This window comes from Bos grunniens, chromosome 8 (genome assembly GCF_055505025.1).
Source record: "Bos grunniens cultivar Pamir isolate PY7600 chromosome 8, Bosgru_T2T1.0, whole genome shotgun sequence".
Lineage (NCBI taxonomy): Eukaryota > Metazoa > Chordata > Mammalia > Artiodactyla > Bovidae > Bos > Bos grunniens.
Window position 1 is genome coordinate 83,716,977 of NC_141172.1, and position 23,692 is coordinate 83,740,668.

General features: G+C 36.7%; 2 protein-coding genes across 7 annotated transcripts in view; one reads left to right on the forward strand and one right to left on the reverse strand.

Annotated features, from left to right (window-relative positions):
• The window catches only part of CENPP (centromere protein P), a 237,025-nt gene that overhangs the window by 90,018 nt on the left and 123,315 nt on the right, over positions 1-23,692 (forward strand). The window lies entirely within an intron of this gene.
• OMD (osteomodulin) lies at positions 1,916-13,211 on the reverse strand. Its single transcript, XM_086315604.1, has 3 exons — positions 12,995-13,211; positions 6,780-7,733; positions 1,916-5,771 (listed from the first exon to the last, which is right to left on the reverse strand). The coding sequence occupies exons 2-3, from the start codon at positions 7,717-7,719 to the stop codon at positions 5,443-5,445; spliced, it is 1,269 nt and encodes a 422-aa protein (XP_086171730.1). The 5' UTR covers positions 7,720-7,733; positions 12,995-13,211; the 3' UTR covers positions 1,916-5,442.

Genomic DNA, 23,692 nt, shown 5'->3' on the forward strand with positions numbered 1-23,692 from the left:
TGGTTTAGTGGTTCCAACTTGAGGAATAAAGTAAAAAATGTATAGTTTTCAGGTTATACTTAAATACATGCTAAACATTCTCAACCAGTATATTGTAAGCAAATTTATTGAATATCCTTTATTTTTATTTCCTTTTTAATGTATTTGTTAAGCTTGGGTTCATGGTATCATTTGAATTTATTCCTTAGTAGGCACAAAGACAGAAAGTTCAACCTCAGAGCTAATATAGCTAATATTTTGAAGTGTAATGAGAAAATTGATGAATTTTCATCTTTTTCTTTCCTGATATATCACCTAGTTTTGTCTGTAACTCTGGTAGGAGGTAGAACTTTATTCTTCTGTTCTGCAGAAAGCATTGGTGGTTATTTGTTTTGTTTTCTTTTTACTGAGAACTACTTGGGGTATGAGTTCCTCTGGGTGTTTTTGATTAATGTAAGATGGTTGTTCATCTACCTCCCTCTGGGTCCTGCAGCTGGAGGACATTTTGTGACGTGTTTATATGTACTTGCCTTTAAAGGGAGAGCAGAGTTGGCCTCTTTGACCTCTTCTACCTAACAGACAAGAAGAGTTTCACCTTACTCTGGCCAGAGGAGCCAGGTAGCCAAATGCCTCGTGAAGGGTCTGGGAAACTGCTCCTCATCCTTCTAGGCTATCTAGAGGTGCTTTGGAAAGCTAAACCATCAAATAATGACTTGGAATATGTTTGTTGTGGGTATATGATTTTAGATCTCTCTTCTCTCTCCCTAATGAAACCTTTAGTAAATTCTCTGTTGTTTACTAATCTTTTGTACAATAGAACCTTGGAAGGAACCTGAAAGATGCAAACTCCTTTCTAGAGGGTCCACTGAGGCGTGTGAAGCACAGCTGACGGCTCGGGGCACATAGATCCAGCAGGAGGTTGGGCCGGACATGCTGCAATAATAGTTACTGCTTGTAGGATACCTGTAACTGGCATGCATGTGTGTGTGTGCTTAGTCGCTCTTTGTGACCCGCTAGGCTGTAGCCTGCCATCCTCCTCTGTCCATAGGATTGTCTCGACAAGAATACTGGAGTAGGTTGCCATTTCCTCCTCCAGGAGATCTTCCCTACCAGGGATCGAAGCCACATCTCCTTCGTCTCCTGCATTGCAGGCATTCTTTACTGCTGAGCCACAGGAAACCCTTGTAACTGGCATGTGCTTTGTTAAATGCTGTGGTATGTATTGGACTTCCCTGGTGGCTCAGACGGTAAAGCATCTGTCTACAATGTGAGAGACCTGGGTTCAATCCCTGGGTTGGGAAGATTCCCTGGAGAAGGAAATGGCAACCCACTCCAGTACTCTTGCCTTGAAAATCCCATGGACGGAGGAGCTTGGTGCAAGCTACTATCCATGGGGTCACAAAGAGTCGGGCATGAATGAGCAACTTCAATAACAGCCCTGTGAGAACCACCTTCCTTACAGAAATGCAGAAAGAGAGACTTCAAGAAGTAACTCACTCAGAGTCATCTTGCTTAGTTACAAGAGTGAAGTCAGGCTTCTACCAAGGTATATCTGATTTCAAATTCCATGTTTCCATCAGTTTTTTTCTTTGCTAAGCCTGTTCTTAAATGTATTTTCTTTTGTCACTTTAGGAGGAGATAAAAATAAATGCTCCAGAATTCTCAAAATTTGGGATGTTTTAACTGTACAAGAAGCGAAATAACTAATTACCTCATCTTTATGTTAATCTCACCTTGGGACCTTATTTTCTTCACTCCTGCCAGTCAGTTACTATTCACACATCAAAGTGCCACCTCTTCCTTGAAGCCTTCAGTTGCTTCACCACATCCTGGCCAGAAGCAAAGTTAATATATCTGTGTTCATATCATTTTTCAGTTACTGCCACATTTTCTTTCTTTCTTTCTTCCTTTTGTTAGAATGAATTATTACATCTTATTTTCTTTGTTACATTTTTAAATAACAGCTTTATTAAAATAATTCACATCTCATACAACTCACTTTTTTAAAGGGTGCAATTCAGTAACTTTTAGTGTTTTCAAACTTGTACAGTTATCACTACAGTCAATTTTAGAATATTTTCATCACCCAAAAAGAAATTCTCTATCCATTATCAGTCACTGCCTCAGTTCAGTTCAGTTCAGTCGCTCAGTAGTGTCCGACTCTTTGTGACCCCATAAATTGCAGCATGCCAGGCCTCCCTATCCATCACCAACTCCCAGAGTTCACCCAAACTCATGTCCATCGAGCCGGTGATGCCATCCAGCCATCTCATCCTCTGTCGTCCCCTTCTCCTCCTCACTGCCTAGTTCCCCTGTTTCTCCTGCTCCCCAACCCCAGGCAGCCAATAATCTTTCTGTGTCTATAGTTTTGCCTGTTTTAGACATTTCATATAAATGGAATCATACAATACGTGTTCTTCTGTGACTGACTTTTCACTAACTAGCATAATGTTTTCATGGTTCATCTATATTATAACATGTATCAACATCCTTCCTTCTTTTGACTGAATAATATTCCATTGTGTGGATATACCACATTTTGTTTATCCTTTCATCAGCTGAAGGACATTTGGGTGGTTTCTACTTTTTGGCTATAAATGGATAATGCTGCTATGAACATTTGTGTACATATTTTTGTGTGACCACATGTGTTCAGTTTTCTTAGATTTATATCTAGGAATGGAATTGTTGGTTCATAGGTGACTAAATGAAGGACTGCCAGACTGCTTTCCAAAGCAGCTGTACAGTTTGACTTCGTCACGAGTGGATTCCACTTTCTGCGTCTCCTCACTAATGCTTATTGTTTGTCTGCCTTTTTGATTTCAGCCATCCAGTAAATGTAAACTATCTGGTTGTAGTTTTTTATAATTTGTATTTTCCTGACAGCACTCATTACATTTTAAATAGTCTTCTCTTTCTCATCTCATAAAACATCCACAGTGTTTTCCATATGTTAGATCATAATAAATGTTTACATTTGTAACCCTGTTTTTTAAAATGTCAGTAAAGGAGGAGATGGTCCTTAAAGTTTTTTACCTCTTTTGAGAATGTGCTTTACCCACATCACTAACATTTACTCTTTACCATCACAGCTGTTGTCTTACAGTGTCACAGATGCACATATCTATTCTGTTTGACCTCTCATTGCTAAGCCCTACATGCCTTGATGAATGTTTATTAAGTGAATGAATGGAGTATTGTTCATATTCATTCTGGATTGTTGAGCTAGCCCCTAGGACACACGGGTAGTCTGTTTCTGCTAAATGTTAATAACCTGCTCAAAGATATAAATGAGCATGAGAGGCTTCATTTTAAACTGTCATCTCCAGAAAGTTAGACTCATCGCTAGAAAACTGCTTCTAAAATATTGTTCTAATTGTCTGGTCTTTTTGAATACTGTTTAAAAAAAATTTTTTTTAGGAGTTTCCTATATAGGCAGTCCCAGATTTGTGTTTATTCCTTACCTGAGGAATTCTATAAAATACTAACCTGGTAAATCAAGAAAGTTCATCATAGAAGTTATACTTCATTATAGGCATATTAAAATGCTTCAAAATGATATGTGATTATTAAGGTTTTAAAGAAGATATCAAAACCTGTTATTCAAATTTCAAAGGAACTCTGTTCAACTTTAGCACTATGTACATAAACATTGGCTGATATACATATATGTTTCTAATATATTGTGCTAGGAAAATAGGAGTGTTAATAATGCTGATATACTTTCTTGTGCTAACATTAACTTAATCTTATGAATAGAGCAATTATTTATTAGCAAATTTTTATGTAACTAAAACCTTTCTCTAGTGAATTTATTTAAAAAATGTTTATCCCAATTAAAATGGAACATAGAAAAGATTGTGTTGTATAATAGCTGAAATTTGCTAAAATACAAATTTTGCTGTTTTTCTGGCATCCAAATGGGCATCCCAGGTGGTGCCAGTGGTAAAGAACCCATTTGCCAATGTGAGAGACATAAGAGATGCAGGTTCTATCCCTAGGTCAGGAAGATCCCATAGAAGAGAGCATGGCAACCCACTCCAGTATTCTCGCCTGGAGAATCTCCGTGGACAGAGGAGCCTGGCCGGCTACAATCCATAAGGTTGCAAAGAATCAGACATGGCTGAAGCATCTTAGCATGCACACATGCAGTCATCCAAATACAAGGTTTAAGTTTTTGTTGCTTTGGTGCTCTGAGAGAAAAGTAAGACGAGTTGATTTCAAAGGCACATGTATCCCATTTTTCACTGCAGCACTGTTTACAATAGCTAGAACATAGAAGCAATCTAGATATCCATTGACAGATGAATGGATAAAGAAGTTATGGTACATATACACAATGGAATGTTACTCAGCCATAAAAAGGAACACCTTTGAGTCAGTTCTAATCAGGCAAATGAAACTAGAATCTATTATACAGAGTGAAGTAAGTCAGAAAGAGAAAGATAAATATTGTATTCTAATGCATATATATGGAATCTAGAAAAATGGTACTGAAGAATTTATTCACAGGTCAGCAATGGAGAAACAGACATAGAGAATAGATTTATGGACATGGGGAGAGGGGAGGAGAGAGTGAGATGTATGGAAAGAGTAACATGGAAACTTACACTACCATGTGTAAAATAGATGGCCGACGGGAATTTGCTGTGTGATTCAGGAAACTCAAACAGGGGCTCTGTGTCAGCCTGGAGGGGTTAGGGTGGCGGGGGAGATGGGAAGGGGGTTCAGGAGAGAGAGGATATATGTATACCTATGGCTGATTCATGTTGAGGTTTGACAGAAAACTGCAAAATTCTGTAAAGCAATTATCCTTCAATTAAAAAAAATAAATAAATTTAAAACAAAACAACAAAAAAGTAAGACTGGTTGATTTCATAAATTTGTGCCTTGGATCCTTAGTTAGGATAACCTCTTTTGAAAATCAAAACTCATTCTGTGCTCTAAGTGGTAGGACCAGGGTGGGTGGCTGTCATGGTGATGATAGCCAAATAAAAGTATGAAAGCTTTTCTGGAGATTAGACCAAAGAAAATAGTCTATTCCTTAAATGAGTTGCTGCCTGTTACATTAATATGACCTCTTGGCATTTAAACAGTATACTCATAGTGATTTCAAGTGCGTGGTTTACAGTTGTTAGCTTCTAATGCTACTTCTTTCATCATTTTTAGAAAAATTACTGTTAATACAGATAAGCATACTTGTTTTTTTTCTCAACATGATAATTTTATGTTCAAAGTGTAGTTTTTTGATCCTACTTGTCATTCTAATTTATATTTCTACAAGATTTGTATCATTTTGAGTAAATTATAATCCTATATAATGATGAAGATGTTATCAACAACCTAAATTCAATCTGATCTTAGTATACTAAGTACTCAATTCTATCTATATTACTATGAACTATGCATATTTAGCTAAATTTATATTGAATAATAAGATCTTATGAAGTTATAAATGTATACCTATATAGTTTCTTGCCATTCTTGACTTCCATAATAGTGAGCATCAATGTTTTCTTCTGTTCCTTCTTCTTCTGGGCCTTCATGATGATCATCATGATCTTCACTATCACCATCATCTTGAAATCTCCTGAAAACTTGGGTCTTCAGTTGTATCGTTTGACCGTTAGTGCTTTGTTGTTCACCATAATAAATAGTGTGTATATGAGGGAAGCAGAGGAAAATGTATGAGCTTATTGGCGCTTTCAGCTTATTTTGATCTATGCGAATGTGTGTTAAATGGTGGTAATGTAGTGGATCAACTGATGGACACATCACTGTGACATTGACATCTGAAAAATACAAATTAAAAATTAATCCTTCTGTATTATATCCATAATACTGTAATGGATTTTATTAAAATATTTGTTACGTTTAATTATTTTATAGTACTCAAATAATAAAATGAATAAAATGAAACTATAAATGAATTTTATATTATCAAAATAAATGATGGCTTCATTGGCTATTAAGTAACTATTTAATTATTAAATAAATTATTTAAGTAATAAATTCTTAGCAGAAACAATCTCAAGAGAAAAAAAGTGAAAATCACGTATAGTTCTACTATTCAAGATCTCATATTTCTTTGTGTACTCTATAGTATTTCATATTTTTTTCATATACTTTGTAGTACATATTCTCAGAGTTCAAAGTGATAACATTTAATAGAAAAGACTATAAACCTTGAAGTACAAATTTCTCTGGGGCCTATTTTCTGCCATTTCCCTAGCCAGCTTCAAAGCAACCATTTGTAATTTGTAGCACCATGTAAAGCATGGGTTTTTAAAGATCTGTTCTTTAAAAGAACAAAATAAGATTTCTTCTATCTTTAAAAGACAATAATGGACTTCCCTGGTGGTCCAGTGGTTAAGAATCTGCCTGCCAGTGCTGGGAACACAGGTTCGATCCCTGGTCTGGGAAGATTCCACGTGTAGTGGGTCAACTACGCCCCTGCACCACAACTACTGAACCCACACTCTAAAGCCTGTGTGCTGCAACTCCAGAGTAGCTCCCATTTGCAGCAGCAAAGACCCAGTACAGCCATAAATAAATAGATAAATAAAATAGGTAACCAACAAGGACCTACTGTCTAGAACAGGGAACATTGCTCAATATTTGGTAGTAACCTAAAGGAGAAAAGAATTGAAAAAAATAGATATTTGTATATGTATAACTGAATTCCTTTGCTATACACCTGACCCTAACACAACATTGTTATTCAACTATGCTCCAATATAAAATAAAAATTATAAATAAATAGTAAAACACAGACATACACAAAATGAAATTTTACATACTTTCAATTTCATTATTTTCTAGGTATAGGTGTTCTAAATTCCTTGGAATATAGAATGCTTGCTTCAGTTTGTTGTGTCCAACATTGAGCTCTATAAGGTTGGAAAGATTAAAAATATTATATGGGATGTCTTGTAGTTTGTTGTGTGATATTCTTAGAGCGTGAAGTTTCGGAAGTTTGTTGAAGTAATTTTCTGGTATAGAAGATATTGAATTATTTTCTAAAGACAGATACATAAGTGAAGAAGGCAAACCAGGAGGCATTGATTCTAATCTATTATTACATAGGTTGAGCTGCATTAATTTTTCCATTTTGGCAAGTACCTTTTCTTGTAACACAGAATCATCAATTTTATTAAAACAGAGATCAAGCATGGTCAAGTTTACAAGCCCATTCACAGCATTTGTCTGCAGTCTGGAGATTTCATTGTAACCTAGAAAAATCCTTTCCAAAGACTTAGGAAGAGGAAACGGAAAGTCTTCTAAATTGTTATGCTGTAGGTGAAGCTGTAGTAGATTTGGCAATTTAGCAAACACACCATGATCAATCTTTTGAGATTTAATTTTGTTGTGGCTGAGGTTGATTTCTTTAAGATGAGTGGCATTGGTAAATGAATCTGCAGTCACAGCCTCAATTTCATTGAACTGAAGATAGACTTGCTGAATGTGTGCTGGAATATTTGGAATAGTCTTCAATTTGCGATTATCACAGTACATTGATGATGGAAAGTTAGGTGGACAGAAGCATTCACTGGCACAACCTAAAGTATGCTGATGAAACGGAGCTTCATAGTTTATATTTTGTTGAAATTGGAATTCTGTTTGGTAGACATCATCTGGTTCTTGGTCATAATCTTCATCCCATTGATAACTTTCATATTGACAATATACTTTGACTCCAAGAAAGAAGAAAAGGACACATACTAAACTTGAAAAGCCCATGTTTCTTTTTTGTCCTATTACAAGGCAAAAGGAATATATAGTGGAAAAAGTGAGTGAAACATGTAATAACTCTTATATAAATTGACAATTATCTAAAATGCACAGTATTTAGGTCTGATTTGAAATATGTAAAAGAATGTCCAGAATTAATGGCTGCTGCTCAGAACAAAATTAATGTTTAAGGTAATATTTTTTAAAAAGCCTCATGCTGCATTAAACCAGACTAAGTAATCATCTTTTTAGAGAATCTCGATTTGTCTGGCTTACTAGACTGTGAATTCACAATGATAGCATGACATCTTTCTACCCCAAAGCTGAGTGCTTTTTCCATATGGATATTAGATGTTCTCACTATTTGGCCCCTTCAGTGATGTTCACTACCTGTGAGAAGAGAGACCCTATGTTTTAGTTACTTAGGAGATTATTAATACTGACCAAAATTTGCCCACTGTAACTCCTGTTTGCTGATGTTCTTTTCGGTTCTTTGGAAAAACATAGAACACTCCATTTTATGTGAAAGCTTGAGATATTAAAAATAAGTATCATGTTTCCTCTTAGTGTTTTCTGTCCAAGTCTGACTGTCACTTCAAATTTTCCCTGTGAAGTAGTTTCCAGAATCCAATTATTTTGTCTCTGACTCTACTTGAATAACTGCATCAAATCCTAGATATACACAATATTTACATTCTATAAAGTTTTAGTTTCTAATTGTTTTTTCTATACATTTTTCCTAATTACCCTCCTAGCTTTTTTCTTTCCACTAATTTTTTTTTTTTTTTAGTTAATTTCTAGATACACAGGTATTAAAAACACACTCTCCTTAGTTCCTAGGAGTTTAGGTCTAGTGGAGAATCGGACGTGCAATACAGTGAATAGGAGGGTATGTGTGGGGTAGGATTGTAAAGGAGGGAGTGCTCAGCTTGCGAAAGAGAGACAAATGACAACAGCCGTGCTGAAACTTGAAGTTGTAGTGAATGATGGGGAATGTGAACTGGATGAGGAGTCTGAAAACCTTCATTTCAGTCCCATCACTTATGACAGTCGAGTCACTTACATCTGCCTCTTGCCTCATCAGTAAAATAAGAACTATAATCACTTGCCTGCTTATCTCACTTGGTAGTTGTTATCGTCATAAATGCATATGAGGTATGCATGTTAAAGTACTTTGCAAATTAGAAAGTGAACCAGATGGAATAAGTATGTTATTTAGGAAAAGTTTAAAAAAAATCATACCTTTTATTCTAAGGCCATTTTTCTCTACCCTTCTCATCCAGGATTTCATGAGAAGATTAATATTCTAATAGAGAGAATTAATATCCTACATCATTGTATGTAATGAAACAGCTTATCTCCTGTTCATCTAGAATGGTATTATTTTTCATCATTGGATAAATGAAAAAATAGTTACTTAAATCATTTTCTCTGACAGAACCCTCCTTGAGAAAGGCTGCCCTAGATCCTAACAACTTAGTTTCTTAGTCTGTTTTCTTTTCTTGTCAGAATCTGAATAGTACAGAATGTAAATATTCCTCTAGTCTTCCAGGTGCTGCTAGTAATGAAGAACCCGCCTGCCAATGCAGGAGATGTAAGACACGCAGGCTTGATCCCTGGGCTGGGGAGATCCACTGAAGAAGGGCATACCAACCCACTCCAGTATTCTTGCGTGGAGAATCTTGTGGACAGAGGAGCCTGGCGGGCTACAGTCCATAGTCACAAAGAGTCAGACACAATTGAAGTGACTGAGCATGCCCTTATGCAGCCACATGAAGGGCCTTGTCAAGGGTACTGCAAGTCTTTTGCATACTGACTGCTATCTCCTGTCTTTATAACTTACTTCATGTAGTAACTCCAACTGCAACAATTTTCACTTTCAGTGGGACCTAAAAATTATTTGATCCAACTGTTTTTCACTGCTCCTCATTCATACCTCTCAGTATACTCAGGTCCTACCAACCTAGATCCCATAGTGCATCATGACCATCACTGCACATGCCCTCAATTTGCTGGCCCCTTGACTCTTCATAGTCCAATCCTGGTTACTCCAGTTCTCCATCCTCCCATAGCCTGACTCATGCAGCTGACAGCATGAGAGAAAATAGGACAGTGCCAACTGGCTCACTTTAAAGTCATGACCATTCAAGTGCTGCCTGTGTGACCTCTCATTAGTGCATTCCTTTTCCCTTACTCCTACACAAGCCTCTAAAACCTCACCATTGGTTTTGGATGATGACCCTGCTTCCTGTTTCACTCAGAAACTATAATAGATAATCATTTACTCTAATATATTGTCTTGTATTTAATCCTGTCCCTTCCTACAGAAAATGCCAAAACAGTAATAATTTGATCTTTTTAAACAATTTTGACTTTGAAATTTGTAGTTTCCTTTTGATAATCAGTTAGATTCCTGCCATGTAGGACATGGCATTTAAATTAGACTTTGAAGGAATATGAGGGTTCCTCCAGAGGGAAGTAGAGAAGAAAATTTGCAGATAAAAGAAATGAGCAAAAAACATGTAAAGCAACAAAGGATGAGATGTTTGAGAAGTTGCGGTTAACTGTTGAAATAGCAAAATAAGATTGTACAGCTAATCTGGCCCAAAACCTTGAGGCCTAAATTGTGATCTCAGGAATTTGCACATTGGGAATGAACACCTAGTTCATTAATATAGTTGAGCCATGATCTTCACACTGCAGTGTTCATGCATCAAGTAAGAGTCCTGGGAGGGGAAGTGAAAGAGTATGGTCTCATCCCAAAGGACAGTGTTCAGTGCTGGCTGATCCACACTGGGGAGCTCCCAGTGGGTATGATTAAGAGTGCTTTTTCACCTGCTAGAATTAGTGACCATGTACTAGGTAATTGTGTTGACATTATTAACAAAGCAGCTTACAAATATTACTGGTGATTTATTTAGTTTGATTTGGTTATTCAGTGATTGTCTTGAATTTTAGGGGTGAGGCACTGTGATCGGTGGGGAACACAGACTGAAAAAACCATGAAGACATGGCTCCTTCTATAAAGAGCATTCAATTTAGTGGACAAGAGAGTCGCAACACAGTGAACCGATTCTCAGACAAAGGGAAATAATGGCTTGCAGCAGAGATATCAGTGCTGTGGGAGCCAGTGGCTTAACCCTGCAAGAATGAGACAGGGAAATCTTTGTAGACATCATTTGGCCAAGATTTAGGGAGATTAGCAGGAATGGATAATAGAACATAAAGTACTGCTCCATGAAGTTGAGATGAAAGTAGAAGCAGAGGCAGAAACATAACAACTATCCAGGATCAGGCCGTGTATAGGGTCTCAGAGGTTGACTGTTATACAGTCAAACTTCAAAAACAGCACTACTCATCAGAGCTCTGAATTTTACCCTTGTGTTAAGAATATCAGTAATTATCAATTAGTAACCTTATATTTGAGAATTAAAGTTGTGACTATTCAATAGTTACGAGAAATTTGGGGGTAAAAAGAGACCTGGATGATACTTTTTAGTTCAGCCTTTACCTTTGACTTGGAATCCAGACCTGAAGATAGGAGCCTTTCTGAAAATGAGATTCTTAGTATTATCTGCTTTTGATCTTTTTGGCCAACTAAGAAGAAAGGTCTTTCCCTGAAGATAGTTTGTCTTCTGAATCTGAGCTCATCCATTGAGCCCTCATTCATGGAAGACCTTGGCTCTATAGCTCAACTTTGTCCCACTCCCTTTTGACTTACTGCAGTTTTCTGTTCAGAAATCCACTCCGTCTTCATGGATATAGCCATTATTTTCTATTCCTCTTACTCCTCAACTTCACCCCTGATCATTTTACTTGTTACAGTGATCTTGTTTCTTTTCATCCAAATTTTTCATTCAGCTAATTGTTTACCAGTCATTTGTTAAGCATATTGTTATTACTTCTACCTTTGATGTTCAGCAATTTATGTCATGTTTCCTATAGGATAAGTCATAGTGAAACATTATAACTCACTGTCAATCATCTCATATCCCAACTTCTAATTTTTGATAGGCTGTAGTACAATGAACATTGTGGAAGTGCTCAGAAATTTGCTGGATGAATGATTAATTATAGATTACATCTCATTGGTGATGTTTATTACTACTAATGTTGATTGTTTCTAGGAATTTATTTCACCACAGTGATTTCTCTAAAAGAACATAGTCACAGAGAGCATGGCTGTTTTCTTTTCTAATAGAAAAGAAAATATTTCTGTCACAATATACTATATTCACTTCTCTATTACCTTGTTTAGTAGAAAAATAACAAATGTGAAACAGAAAGTTTAAAGCAAAGTGAAACATGTTACCAGGCTTTTAAAATTATTTGTTAATGTGTATTTTTCATATTATAGCTAAAAAAGTTTCTATATCATAACATTTCTCCTACCTGGAAAAAAGCACTCTTACTTTCATCAAGAAAGTTTTAATTTAAATTACTAATCAAATTGACATGAAATTTTGTTCTGAAAAGTTTAAAGTAATTTGAAAGCTTCATAGCATTTAATTATTTTAAATATTTGTCTCATTGGTATGCCATAGAAGCTAAAGTGTAATAAGAGACCCAACTATTAGTATATAATTCAGAATTTTTTCCAAACCAGTTTTAAATTTAAGTCTGTAAAATTAAAGTTGTATACATCAGTATCACACCCAAGGCCTAAAGAAGTAAGACTCTTTTGCTATTAAAAATATGAAAGTCTCAAGATTATTTTTAGCCATAATACATTTGAATCTTAGTTAACTGAAACCCAAGAAACTAGATCCTTTAGAGCTACAGTACTTACATTTTATCTTTGAGGAAGAGGCAAACACATTGTAATATTTGGTTAATAGAGAAATTTTGAGAAAATGTCCAGTGAAATTTATACAAATACCCATTTCTTTACAACCAGAATCTCTAGCATTGCTCAGATGTATGACTCAAAGGTGTTTGCTGATTTTTTGTCAGCAACTTTTTTGGTCAAAGTTGAGAAAGAAAAAGAAAGAGAAACAGAAATTACTGTATTAACCTGAAAATCTTTCATTCAAAGTAAAAAATAAAACTCTAAACAAAGATTATTTATTGGGTAAACCTTAAGTTAGAAAATTAAATTTCCTGCATTACTTCTTTCCCTGAATATTTTGGCTAATCCAAATTTAATGTAACTTTTACCAGATATTGCTTACCAAAATTATGCATTTATGGTGGCTACAATCTATTTTAATGTTAAATCAAATATACTTTATTTTTAACAGCAGGAATATTTTTTTAAAAATTGAAAATTATTTTATCATCATACCTGTTGAATTTGCTTTAGTTTTCAGGGGCTGATGAATTTGCAAATCCTGTGAATGAATCAGAAATTCCTGAATTCTTAAACTGAGTCTCTTAAAAATCCACAGTAACTGTTGTGTTCAGGCAGGGCTGTCCCTTGAATTGGTATAGCAATTTAAGCAAATATAATCTGCTTGGAAAATACTTGGGTTGAATTAAAATTATGTATTTCTTTTCATTATCTGAAACTTGTGGACTCTTAATTTAAATGCTTGTGTTCTTGGTCAGATTTATGTGGCTTACTTCTTTCTTTCCCCCTTAATTTTGGTTTGAGGAATGGCAAGAATTTCCTCTAATATGAAAGGCAAACAGAACTAAATGAAACAGCATGTACTGATTACTGTTTTTATTTTCATTTTCATGCCAAAGAATTCTTCAAATTAAGGTTCACAGTAACATGGAGTTCAGTGTCTTGGCATTTTAAGGTGGAACTCAGAGTCGTCTTGAGACTTCGGTTATCTGATACCTTGTGTTCTCACCAGTGCTTTCCGTTATTAAGACAGGGAATCAGGATTAGAAATATACAGCATTTCACTTCTAGTTTATTTTAAAAATGAAATAGATTGTCATTTGTGACACAGATTAGATATATTGCTTTTCCATAAAAAGAATTATACCTTTTCTATCAGCTTTCTCACTTTCCTCCCAAATAGATCCACTAGCATACCTTCTAATAAAATATTTGAAATAGAATTATTCTCTTTGTTATGGAATTTACTCAGAAGGTATATCTCTAATTTGTCTATTTTTACTAGTACAAAAATTAATTTTATATTAAATAAGATGGAGTTAGGAACTTCTGTTGACCAACCATTTTTGCCTTTATTTTGCAGATGTTAGGAAATTTACAAATTTCACTGAATAGTCTCTCCTGAAGAGTAACAATTAACTACTTAAATGCTATATTTTTATACTAATGTTTTCATATTTTAAACAGAGAGTTAACTTGTATCTCTTGGCAGTGAATTTTGAGTTCATTCTTTTGGGAGATTCTTTTAAGCTTGTACAAACTAATAAGATAAAGTAATTATTGAAATTTGTTTTTGTTTCCTCAAAATAGTATTTTCCATTAAGTTTTTACAAATAACTCGCAAGATTTATTTGGTTATACTTCAGACTTTTAAAAAGTGTATGGTGTTTCAGGAGATGTTTTGGCAGTATTATAAAAATCTTATCTGTTATTTGAGACACTGGTCTGTAAAACGTGGCAAATCATATTTGGGCCAAGATTTCATCCCGTTACTGATCTTTTCCATATGTTTCCTATTAGTGTTTGTTCTTAAACCTCAGGCTTTCACACTAAGGATGTACTTTATCCAAAAATTATTCTATATGCCCTGATGGTTCTTTTGGAAGATTAATTTAAAATTAGCAGCTTAATTTTTCTTTAATTCTTCATTTAACTCTGAGATTTGAACTTGTGATAGTGATTATATTTTCATGTTCTTAACAAATGTGAAAATATTTATCAATAAATAGCTAGAACACTCAGAATTAAAAGTAGTATCTAGGAAATTTAAATAAAGGTTGATGATGTCATCGAGTTTTAGTTTGGTAGGGGATGGGAGAGTTGGTTTGAGTCAGACCTTAGAGGGAAAATAGAAGCTGCAAGTAATTGTGATAGTTCACTGTTTCAGTTGGAGTTTATTTTATTTTTTAATTAGTTAATTTATTTTGGCCATGCTGTGGAGCTTGCAGGATCGTAGTTCCTCTACCAAGGATTGAACCCTTACCCTCAGCACTGAAAGCACAGAGTCCTAACCACTGGACTGCCAGGGAATTCCCTCAGTTGATGGTTATAATTGTAGCAGTTAGGGAGAAAAGTCAGTTGAATTGGTGAAAATCTAAATTACATTCTACGATTATAATTTGATTGAAGTAGATTCAAAATGTCAGAGCCAAATAATTAGTGCTGGCTAGGAAAGGTCTGACTGAGACCTAGTAATTATGGTAATAAACCATAATAAACATTTTTAATTCATTTATTCATCCAGCTAATACTTGTTGAACACCTACTTTGTTCAAGGCAGTTTTAGTTGCTGAGGAGCTAGCAGCTAAAATAGTCTCTTTTTATCATGGAAGAGGAAGATAGAAAATAAACATATATCAAGTGGTGTGGAGTGCAATGGAAAAATGAATGAGCACAGAGGTATAAGTCAATAGTTCTGACACTACTGTGATGTATGCTGGTAAGGAATGGTGGTGTAACTGGCAGAACTGCTGGAGGGAGCTTACAGATAGGCAAGTTGAGGTGGTGGGAATGAAAGGCAACAGTTGTTTTAGATCTCACTAACACTTGACATTATCTGACTGTTTCCCCAATTTATTTGGTATATGAAGGTATTACTTTTGATTTTAATTTCCATTTCCCTTATTACTAAACAGGTTGAACATTTTTTCAAATGTTTTTCAGCCATTTGGATTTTCTCTTCTGAGATATGCCTGTTAATTTTTTTTTTTTTTGCTCATTTTTCTATTATGTTATTTGTCTTTCTGATTGATTTTTAGGGTTTCTTTTTTTATATATTATGGCTACCTATATGCACGACTGTGTCATTTTTCAGTTGATTGTCCTGGGTTTTTCAGGTACATATGAATCATATGCAAATGATGTTGTAACTTTTTTCTTAATATTTTTGAAGGGATAGCTTGTATTTCAAGAAGACATTTTGTAAATCTTTACTATTCAGACAACTAGACTGTTGGTTTGTATTTCTCTCAGTTAACACCTAACTAAACCATGTGAGATAAAAAATACAATTCAAATCAATAAACCATACAATAACAAAACTGGGAGATACCATAGAAACCTCATCATATAAGGAAGTAAAGAGAAGAATTTTATTTTTCTTTTAAATTAATTTCTTTATTTTAATTGGAGGCTAATTACTTTACAGTATTGTGGTGGGTTTTGCCATACATTGACATGAATCAACCATGGGTGTTCATGTGTCCCCCCATCCTGAACCTCCCCCCCTCCCCCCAGTCCAGGGAATGTAAAATATGTATTTCCACAAAGCATGAGAAATCCAGAGCCTAAACTGTTTAACTAGAAATTGGGGGTTAAAATAAACCAAATTCTTACCAAAAGAAGAGACTTTTAAAGGCCAGTATACTATTAGCCATAAATGGCAGAGAGTGCAAAGGAGCACTCAGAGGCATCCAGTACTCTCCACCCTCACACAAATTTCCAAAATAGTATATACAATTAAAAAGTAGTTGTGATGGTACTAATGAACCTATTTGCAGGTCAGGAGCAGAGACGCAGACATAGAGAACAGACTTATGGGCGTGGGGTTGGGGGTGGGAAGGAAGGAGAGGGTACGACGAATAGAGATAGGGGCATGAAAGCATATGCGCTACCAAACAGATAGATAGCCAATGGACATTTGCTGTATGACTTAGGGAGCTCAAACTGGGCCTCCTGTAACAACCTAGAGGGGTAGGAGGAGGGAGGGAGGTTCAAGAGGGAGGAGACATGTGTATACCTATGGCTAATTCATATTGATGTATAGCAGAAACAAAAGTCATGTTGTAAAGCCATTATCCTTCAATTAAAAATAAATTTTTAAAAAGTCAGCTTGCCAATTCAGGAGAAGCAGAAAAATAAAGTTGTTGTTTATATAATCCATTCAATGTTTTGTTTTGTCTTTATTTTCACTGACTGGGAATAAAGTACAAAGCAATAGCATTTTCAGATTCAGGAAAAAGTGATAAGATATGTTTCCCTTTGCCAAATTAATGAGAATGTTTTGTTTTGTTTTGTTTTGTTTGTTAAAGAGGATGGGATATGTGGATCCAGGGAGCAGAATTACTATCACTTATGTTTACTGAGTTCAGTTCAGTCACTCAGTCATGTCTGATTCTTTGCCACCCTATGGACTGCAAAACTCCAGGCTTCCCTGTCCATCACCAGTTCTTGGAGCCTACTCAAACTCATGTCCATCGAGTTGGTGATGCCATCCAGCCATCTCATCCTTTGTTGTCCCCTTCTCCTCCCGCCTCCAATCTTCTCCTCCCACCTCCAATCTTCTCCTTCTCCTCCCACCTCCAATCTTTCCCAGCATCAGGTCTTTTCCGATGAGTCGGTTCTTCACATCAGGTGGCCAAAGTATTGGAGTTTCAGCTTCATCATCAGTCTTTCCAATAAATATTCAGGACTGATTTTCTTTAGGATTGACTAGTTTGATCTCCTTGCAGTCCAAGGGACTCTTAAGAGTCTTCTCCAACACCACAGTTCAAAAGCATCAGTTCTTCAGCACTCAGCTTTCCTTATAGTCCAACTCTCACATCCATACATGACCACAGAAAAAACCATAGCCTTGACTAGACGGACCTTTGTTGGCAAAGTAATGTCTCAGTTTTTTAATATGCTATGTAGGTTGGTCATAGCTTTTCTTCCAAGGAGCAAGTGTCTTTTAATTTCATGGCTGCAGTCATCATTTGCAGTGATTTTGAAACTCCAAAAATAAAGTGTCACTGTTTCCATTGTTTCCCCATCTTTTACCATGAAGTGATGGGACTGGATTCCATGATCTTAGTTTTCTGAATGTTAAGTTTTAAGCCAACTTTTTCACTTTTCTCTTTCACTTTCATCAAGGGGCTCTTTAGTTCTTCTTCGCTTCTGCCATAAGGGTGGCGTATCTGAGGTTATTGATATTTCTTCCGGCAATCTTGATTCTAGCTTGTGCTTCATCCAGCCTGGCATTTCTCGTGATGTACTCTGCACAGAAGTTAAATAAGCACAGTGACAATATACAGCCTTGACGTACTCCTTTCCCAATTTGGAACCAGTCTGTTGTTCCATGTCCAGTTCTAACTGTTGCTTCTTGACCTGCATACACATTTCTCAGGAGGCAGGTCAAGTGGTCTGGTATTCCCATCTCTTGAAGAATTTTTCAGTTTGTTGTGATCCACACAGTCAAAGACTTTGGCATGGTCAATCAAGCAAAAGTAGATGTTTTTCTGGAACTCTCTTGCTTTTTCAATGATCCAGCAGATGCTGGCAATTTGATCTCTGGTTCCTCTGCCTTTTCTAAATCCAGCTTGAACATCTGGAAGTTCACCGTTCGCATACTGTTGCAGCCTGGCTTGGAGAATTTTGAGCATTACTTTACTAGCATGTGAGATGAGTGCAGTTGTGCAGTAGTTTGAATGTTCTTTGGTATTGCCTTTCTTTGGGATTGGAATGTTTACTCAGGTTAACAGTTATTAAGGAAATTTTTAGGAGATGGTTATATTGCCAGTGGCAAAGTTCTGGGATGGATATGTCTGCTTGGTTCAGTGAGTGAATGAATGAATATATGCTGGATGAAGTGGGAGTATGAACTAGAAGGGAGCATGGAAGAACCTTCTGGAGTGATAGAAATCTTTTATATCTTGATCTCCTTTGAACAAATGGTGCTAAGACAACTGGGTCACATGTAAAAATTTAGTGAAAATGGAATAAAGATCTAAGTTTCAGAGCTAATACTATTACATTTCAGAAGAAAAATTAGTCATTATGACCTTGGGTTAGGTAGGCATCAGTTTCTTAGATGTGACCCTGAAAGCATAAGAAACAGAAGAAAAATAGATGAATTGGGTACCATTAAAATTTAGATTTTTTTTTTTCTGTACCAAAAGATACCACAAGAGTGGGGGGAAAAAAACAACACCCACACGTGGGGAAAAAAGTTTGCAAATCATATATGTGACTAAGAACCTGTGTCTAGAATAGTTAATAAACTCATACAAGTCAATAATAATGATAATGACCAATTTTAAAATGACTGGAGGATCTAAATAAATGTTTCTCCAAAGATAACAAATGATCAATAAATACATGAAAAGATGCTTAACATCACTGATCATCAGGAAAATGCACATCAGAACCACAGTGAGGTACTACTTCATGTTTTCTAGTAGCTGAAGTAAAATATATGGACAACTGTGAGTATTGGTGATGATGTGGAAAAATTAGAATCTCTATATATTGCTGATGAAAATTTAAAATGGCACAGCCACTTTGGAAAACAATCTACAGTCCTCAAATAATTGAACATAAAGTTGCCACTTAACCAATCAGTTTTACTCCTAAGTGTATACCCAGGAAAAGTGAAGATACATATTCACACAAAAACTGTGTGCACGTATTTATAGCAGCATATTTATAATAGCCAAAAGGTAAAAACAAATGTCCATCAGCTGATGTGTGGATGAATTAAAGTGGTCCATTCATACAATGGAGTATTGCTGCTGCTACTAAGTCGCTTCAGTCGTGTCCGACTCTGTGCAGCCCCATAGACGGCAGCCCACCAGGCTACTCTGTCCCTGGGATTCTCCAGGCAAGAACACTGGAGTGGGTTGCCATTTCCTTCTCCAATGCATGAAGGTGAAAAGTGAAAGTGAAGTCGCTCAGTTGTGTCCGACTCTTAGCAACCCCGTGGACCGCAGCCTACCAGGCTCCTCCAATCATGGGATTTTCCAGGCAAGAGTACTGGAGTGGGGTGCCATTGCCTTCTCTGTATGAAATGTCCAGAATAAGCAAATTGATGAAAACAGTGGATTTGTGGGTTACTCAAGAAAAGTTATGACCAACCTAGATAGCATATTGAAAAGCCAGAGACATTACTTTGCCAACAAAGGTCTGTCTAGTCAAGGCTATGGTTTTTCCAGTGGTCATGTATGGATGTGAGAGTTGGACTGTGAAGAAAGCTGAGCATCGAAGAATTGATGCTTTTGAACTGTGGTGTTGGAGAAGACTCTTGAGAGTCCCTTGGACTGCAAGGAGATCCAACCAGTCCATTCTGAAGGAGATCAGCCCTGGGGTTTCTTTGTAAGGAATGATACTAAAGCTGAAACTCCAGTACTTTGGCCACCTCATGCAAAGAGTTGACTCATTGGAAAAGACTCTGATGCTGTGAGGGATTGAGGGCAGGAGGAGGAGAAGATGACAGAGGATGAGATGGCTGGGTGGCATCACTGACTCGATGCACATGAGTTGGGTGAACTCTGGGATTTGGTGATGGACAGGGAGGTCTGGCAGGTTGTGATTCATGGGGTCGCAAAGAGTCGGACACAAATGAGTGACTGAACTGAACTGAACTGAAGGCTGGGAGTAAATGAAGAGTGATTTTAATCAGGACAGGATTTCCTTCAGAAGTGACAAAAATGTTCTGTAATTAATTTTGTGATGGCTGCTAACCTTGAATATGTTAAAAATCTTTGAGCTATATGCTGTTTTTTGAACTGTATGCTTTAAATGGCGAATTGTATGATATGTGAATTATACTTCAAATAATGCTATTATTAAAAATAGTAATAATGATGAGAGTGTAAATGAATATAATTGGCTATAAGAATTCCCAGATTGCTCAGTTGTAAAGAATCCACCTGCCAGTGTAGGAGCTGCAGGAGATGTGGGTTCAATCCCTGGGTCAGGAAGAGCCCCTGGAGAAGGAAATGGTAGCCCACTCCAGTATTCTTGCCTGGAAAATCCCCCAGACAGAGGAGCCTGGCGGTCTACCATGCATGGGGTCATAAAGAGTTAGACATAACTGAACATCCTTACACACACGTAAGTTGGTCCTTTTAAAAATTGAGTCAGAAGTACATGAAAGTTCATTTTAGTGTTTTTCTGCTTTTGCTTCCATTATAAATTTTCCTTATTTAAAAAAAAAATCTCCAAACCATAATTCAAAGTCACACTTATCCCAGTGTTCATTGCAGCACTATTTATTAGGTTGGTGAAAAAGTAACTGCTGTTTCATATTATTAATTTTAAATCATTATAGGGCTCAGACACATCTTTATTAATCAAAATAGGAACCATTACAATCTAACCCTTATGGCAGAAAGTGAAGAGGAACTAAAAGGCCTCTTGATGAAAGTGAAAGAGGAGAGTGAAAAAGTTGTCTTAAAGCTCAACATTCAGAAAACTAAGATCATGGCATCTGGTCCCATCACTTCATGGGAAATAGATGGGGAAACAGTGGAGACAGTGTCAAACTTTATCTTTTTGGGCTCCAAAATCATTGCAGATGGTGACTGCAGCCATGAAATTAAAAGATGCTTACTCCTTGGAAGGAAAGTTATGACCAACCTAGATAGCATATTGAAAAGCAGAGACATTACTTTGCCAACAAAGGTCCGTCTAGTCAAGGCTATGGTTTTTCCTGTGGTCATGTATGGATGTGAGAGTTGGACTGTGAAGAAAGCTGAGCACCGAAGAATTGATGCTTTTGAACTGTGGTGTCGGAGAAGACTCTTGAGAGTCCCTTGAACTGCAAAAAGATGCAACCAGTCCATTCTAAAGGAGATCAGCCCTGGCATTGCTTTGGAAGGACTGATGCTAAAGCTGAAACTCCAGTACTTTGGCCACCTCATGCGAAGAGTTGACTCATTGGAAAAGACTCTGATGCTGGGAGGGATTTGGGGCAGGAGGAGAAGGGGACGACAGAGGATGAGACGGCTGGATCGCATCACTGACTCTATAGACATGAGTCTGAGTGAACTCCAGGAGTTGGTGATGGACAGGGAGGCCTGACGTGCTGCGATTCATGGGGTCACAAAGAGTTAAGACACGACTGAGTGACTGAACTGAACAATCTACACATTTTTGCCAATGATAAATAGTTTTCATGTAGTGTAAAAATCTATGCTTTAGGATTCGCTGAACTTTTGGAAAGCATTTTCTATATGCTGCTGGTTGTGGAAGCATTTTCCCTGCAAAAAATGTTTGAGAGGCTTGAAGAAGTAGTAGTCGGTTGACGAGAGGTCAGGTGAATATGGAGGACGAGGCAAAACTCCTTAGCCCAGTTCAATCAACCAAAGTATTGATTGTGTGATGTGTGGTCGAGCGTTGTCATGGAGAATTGAGCCCATTCTGTTGACCCGTGTGGGCTGCAAGCGTTGCAGTTTTCTGTATATCTCATTGATTTGCTGAGCATATTTCTCATATATATGGTTTTGCCAGGATTCAGAAAGCTATAATGGACCACTCTGACAGCAGATCACCAGACTTTGACCATGATCTTTTTCTGGCGCTGGTTTGACTTTGAGAAGTGCTTTGGAACTTCTCAGTTCTGCCACTGAACTGGTCACCACTGGTTGTCGTATAAAATCCACTTTTCATCGAATGTCACAATCCAGTTGAGAAATGGTTCATTGTTGCACAGAATAAGAGAAGCCAACACTTCAAAACAGCCTTTTTTTTTTTTTTTCAGTCAGTTCATGAGGCAACACTTACTGAGTTTTTTCACCTTTCCAATTTGCTTCAAGTGCAGGCTGTAGAGTGGTTGACATTGAGTTCCTCAGCAACTTCTCATGTTGTTGTAAGAAGATAAGCTTTGGTGATTGCTCTCAGTTGGTCGTTGTCAGCTTCTGATGCCAGCCACTATGCTCCTCACCTTCAAGACTCTCGTCTCCTTTGCAAAACTTCTTGAAACCCCACTGCACTGTACGTTCATTAGCAGTTCCTCGGCCAAATGTGTTGATGTTGCAAGTTATCTCTGCTGCTTTATGACCCATTTTGAATGGAATAAGCAAATCACTTGAATTTGCTTTTTGTGTGACATCATTTCCCTAGTCTAAAATACATATACATTGAATTTATATTATGTGTAATATAAATATAAAGCAAGTAATAAGTAATTAGCAAATAAAGTAAGAAATGCACATTAAAATGATGCATAACATAACCACATTTACTTAAGAATGTATTCCAATATAAAGCAGCAAAATTCAACAATATAATGCCACTATTACTTTTGCACCAACCTAATACAATAGCTAGGAAATGAAGGCAACCTAGATGTCCATCAACAGATGAATGGATAAAGAAGTTGTGGTACATATATATATATACAATGGAATATTGCTCAGCCATAAAAAGGGATGAATTTGAGTTAGTTGAACTGAGGTGAATGAACCCGAAGCCTGTTATACAGAGTGAAGTAAGTCAGAAAGAGAAAGACAAATATCACATATTAATGCATATATATGGAATCTAGGAAAATGATACTGTGAAACTATTTGCAGGGCAGGAATAAAGACACAGGTGTAGAGAACAGACTTGTGGACAGAGCAAGGGAAGGAGAGGGTGGGACGAACTGAGAGAGTAGCATTGAAATATATGCATTACCATATGTAAAATACACAGCTAGTGGGAAGTTGCTGCATAACACAGGGAGCTCAGCCTGGTGCTCTGTGATGACTTAGAGGGGTGGGATTCCCCTGACTATGAAAGGGCTCATTTTCAACCAGTTGTCTTTATTATCATATTATTATTTTACCAAGGGAGAGATGTTACTGCTTACCTTGTTACAGCACTGTTCAGAGCTAACTGGGTGGGAGGATCTGTTTCATTTAGAGTTCTCCAGAGCCTGTGATAGACACTATGATGAATCCTTTTGATAACACTGAATGCATTGGGAGAAAATGCCATCTGCCCCTATTTTAGAGTAGTGTGGGACACACAGTACATCTGCATCAGGTAAGTATACGTCTGTGAGAGAGCTCAGGTGAGAGGGGGTGCATTTAGGATGAAAAGAAAGACATGTAGGATAAAAACACATTGCTTTGTTAGAGTGAGGATAAAGGCTTTTTATTTCCGTTCAATACACACCCTTTGTTGATTCCAGAAGTATGTTTTGAGGTAACGAAGTGTGCTACCCTTTGGTGG

What these genes read in the sequence shown, in the direction of transcription:
- OMD (XM_086315604.1), bottom strand. Translation starts at nt 7,719, where the DNA reads ATGGGCTTTTCAAGTTTAGTATGTGTCCTTTTCTTCTTTCTTGGAGTC. An exon ending in AGAAAATAATGAAATTGAAA is followed by an intron (nt 5,772 to 6,779) that starts GTATGTAAAATT and finishes TGTATTTTTCAG; the next exon opens with ATGTCAATGTCACAGTGATG.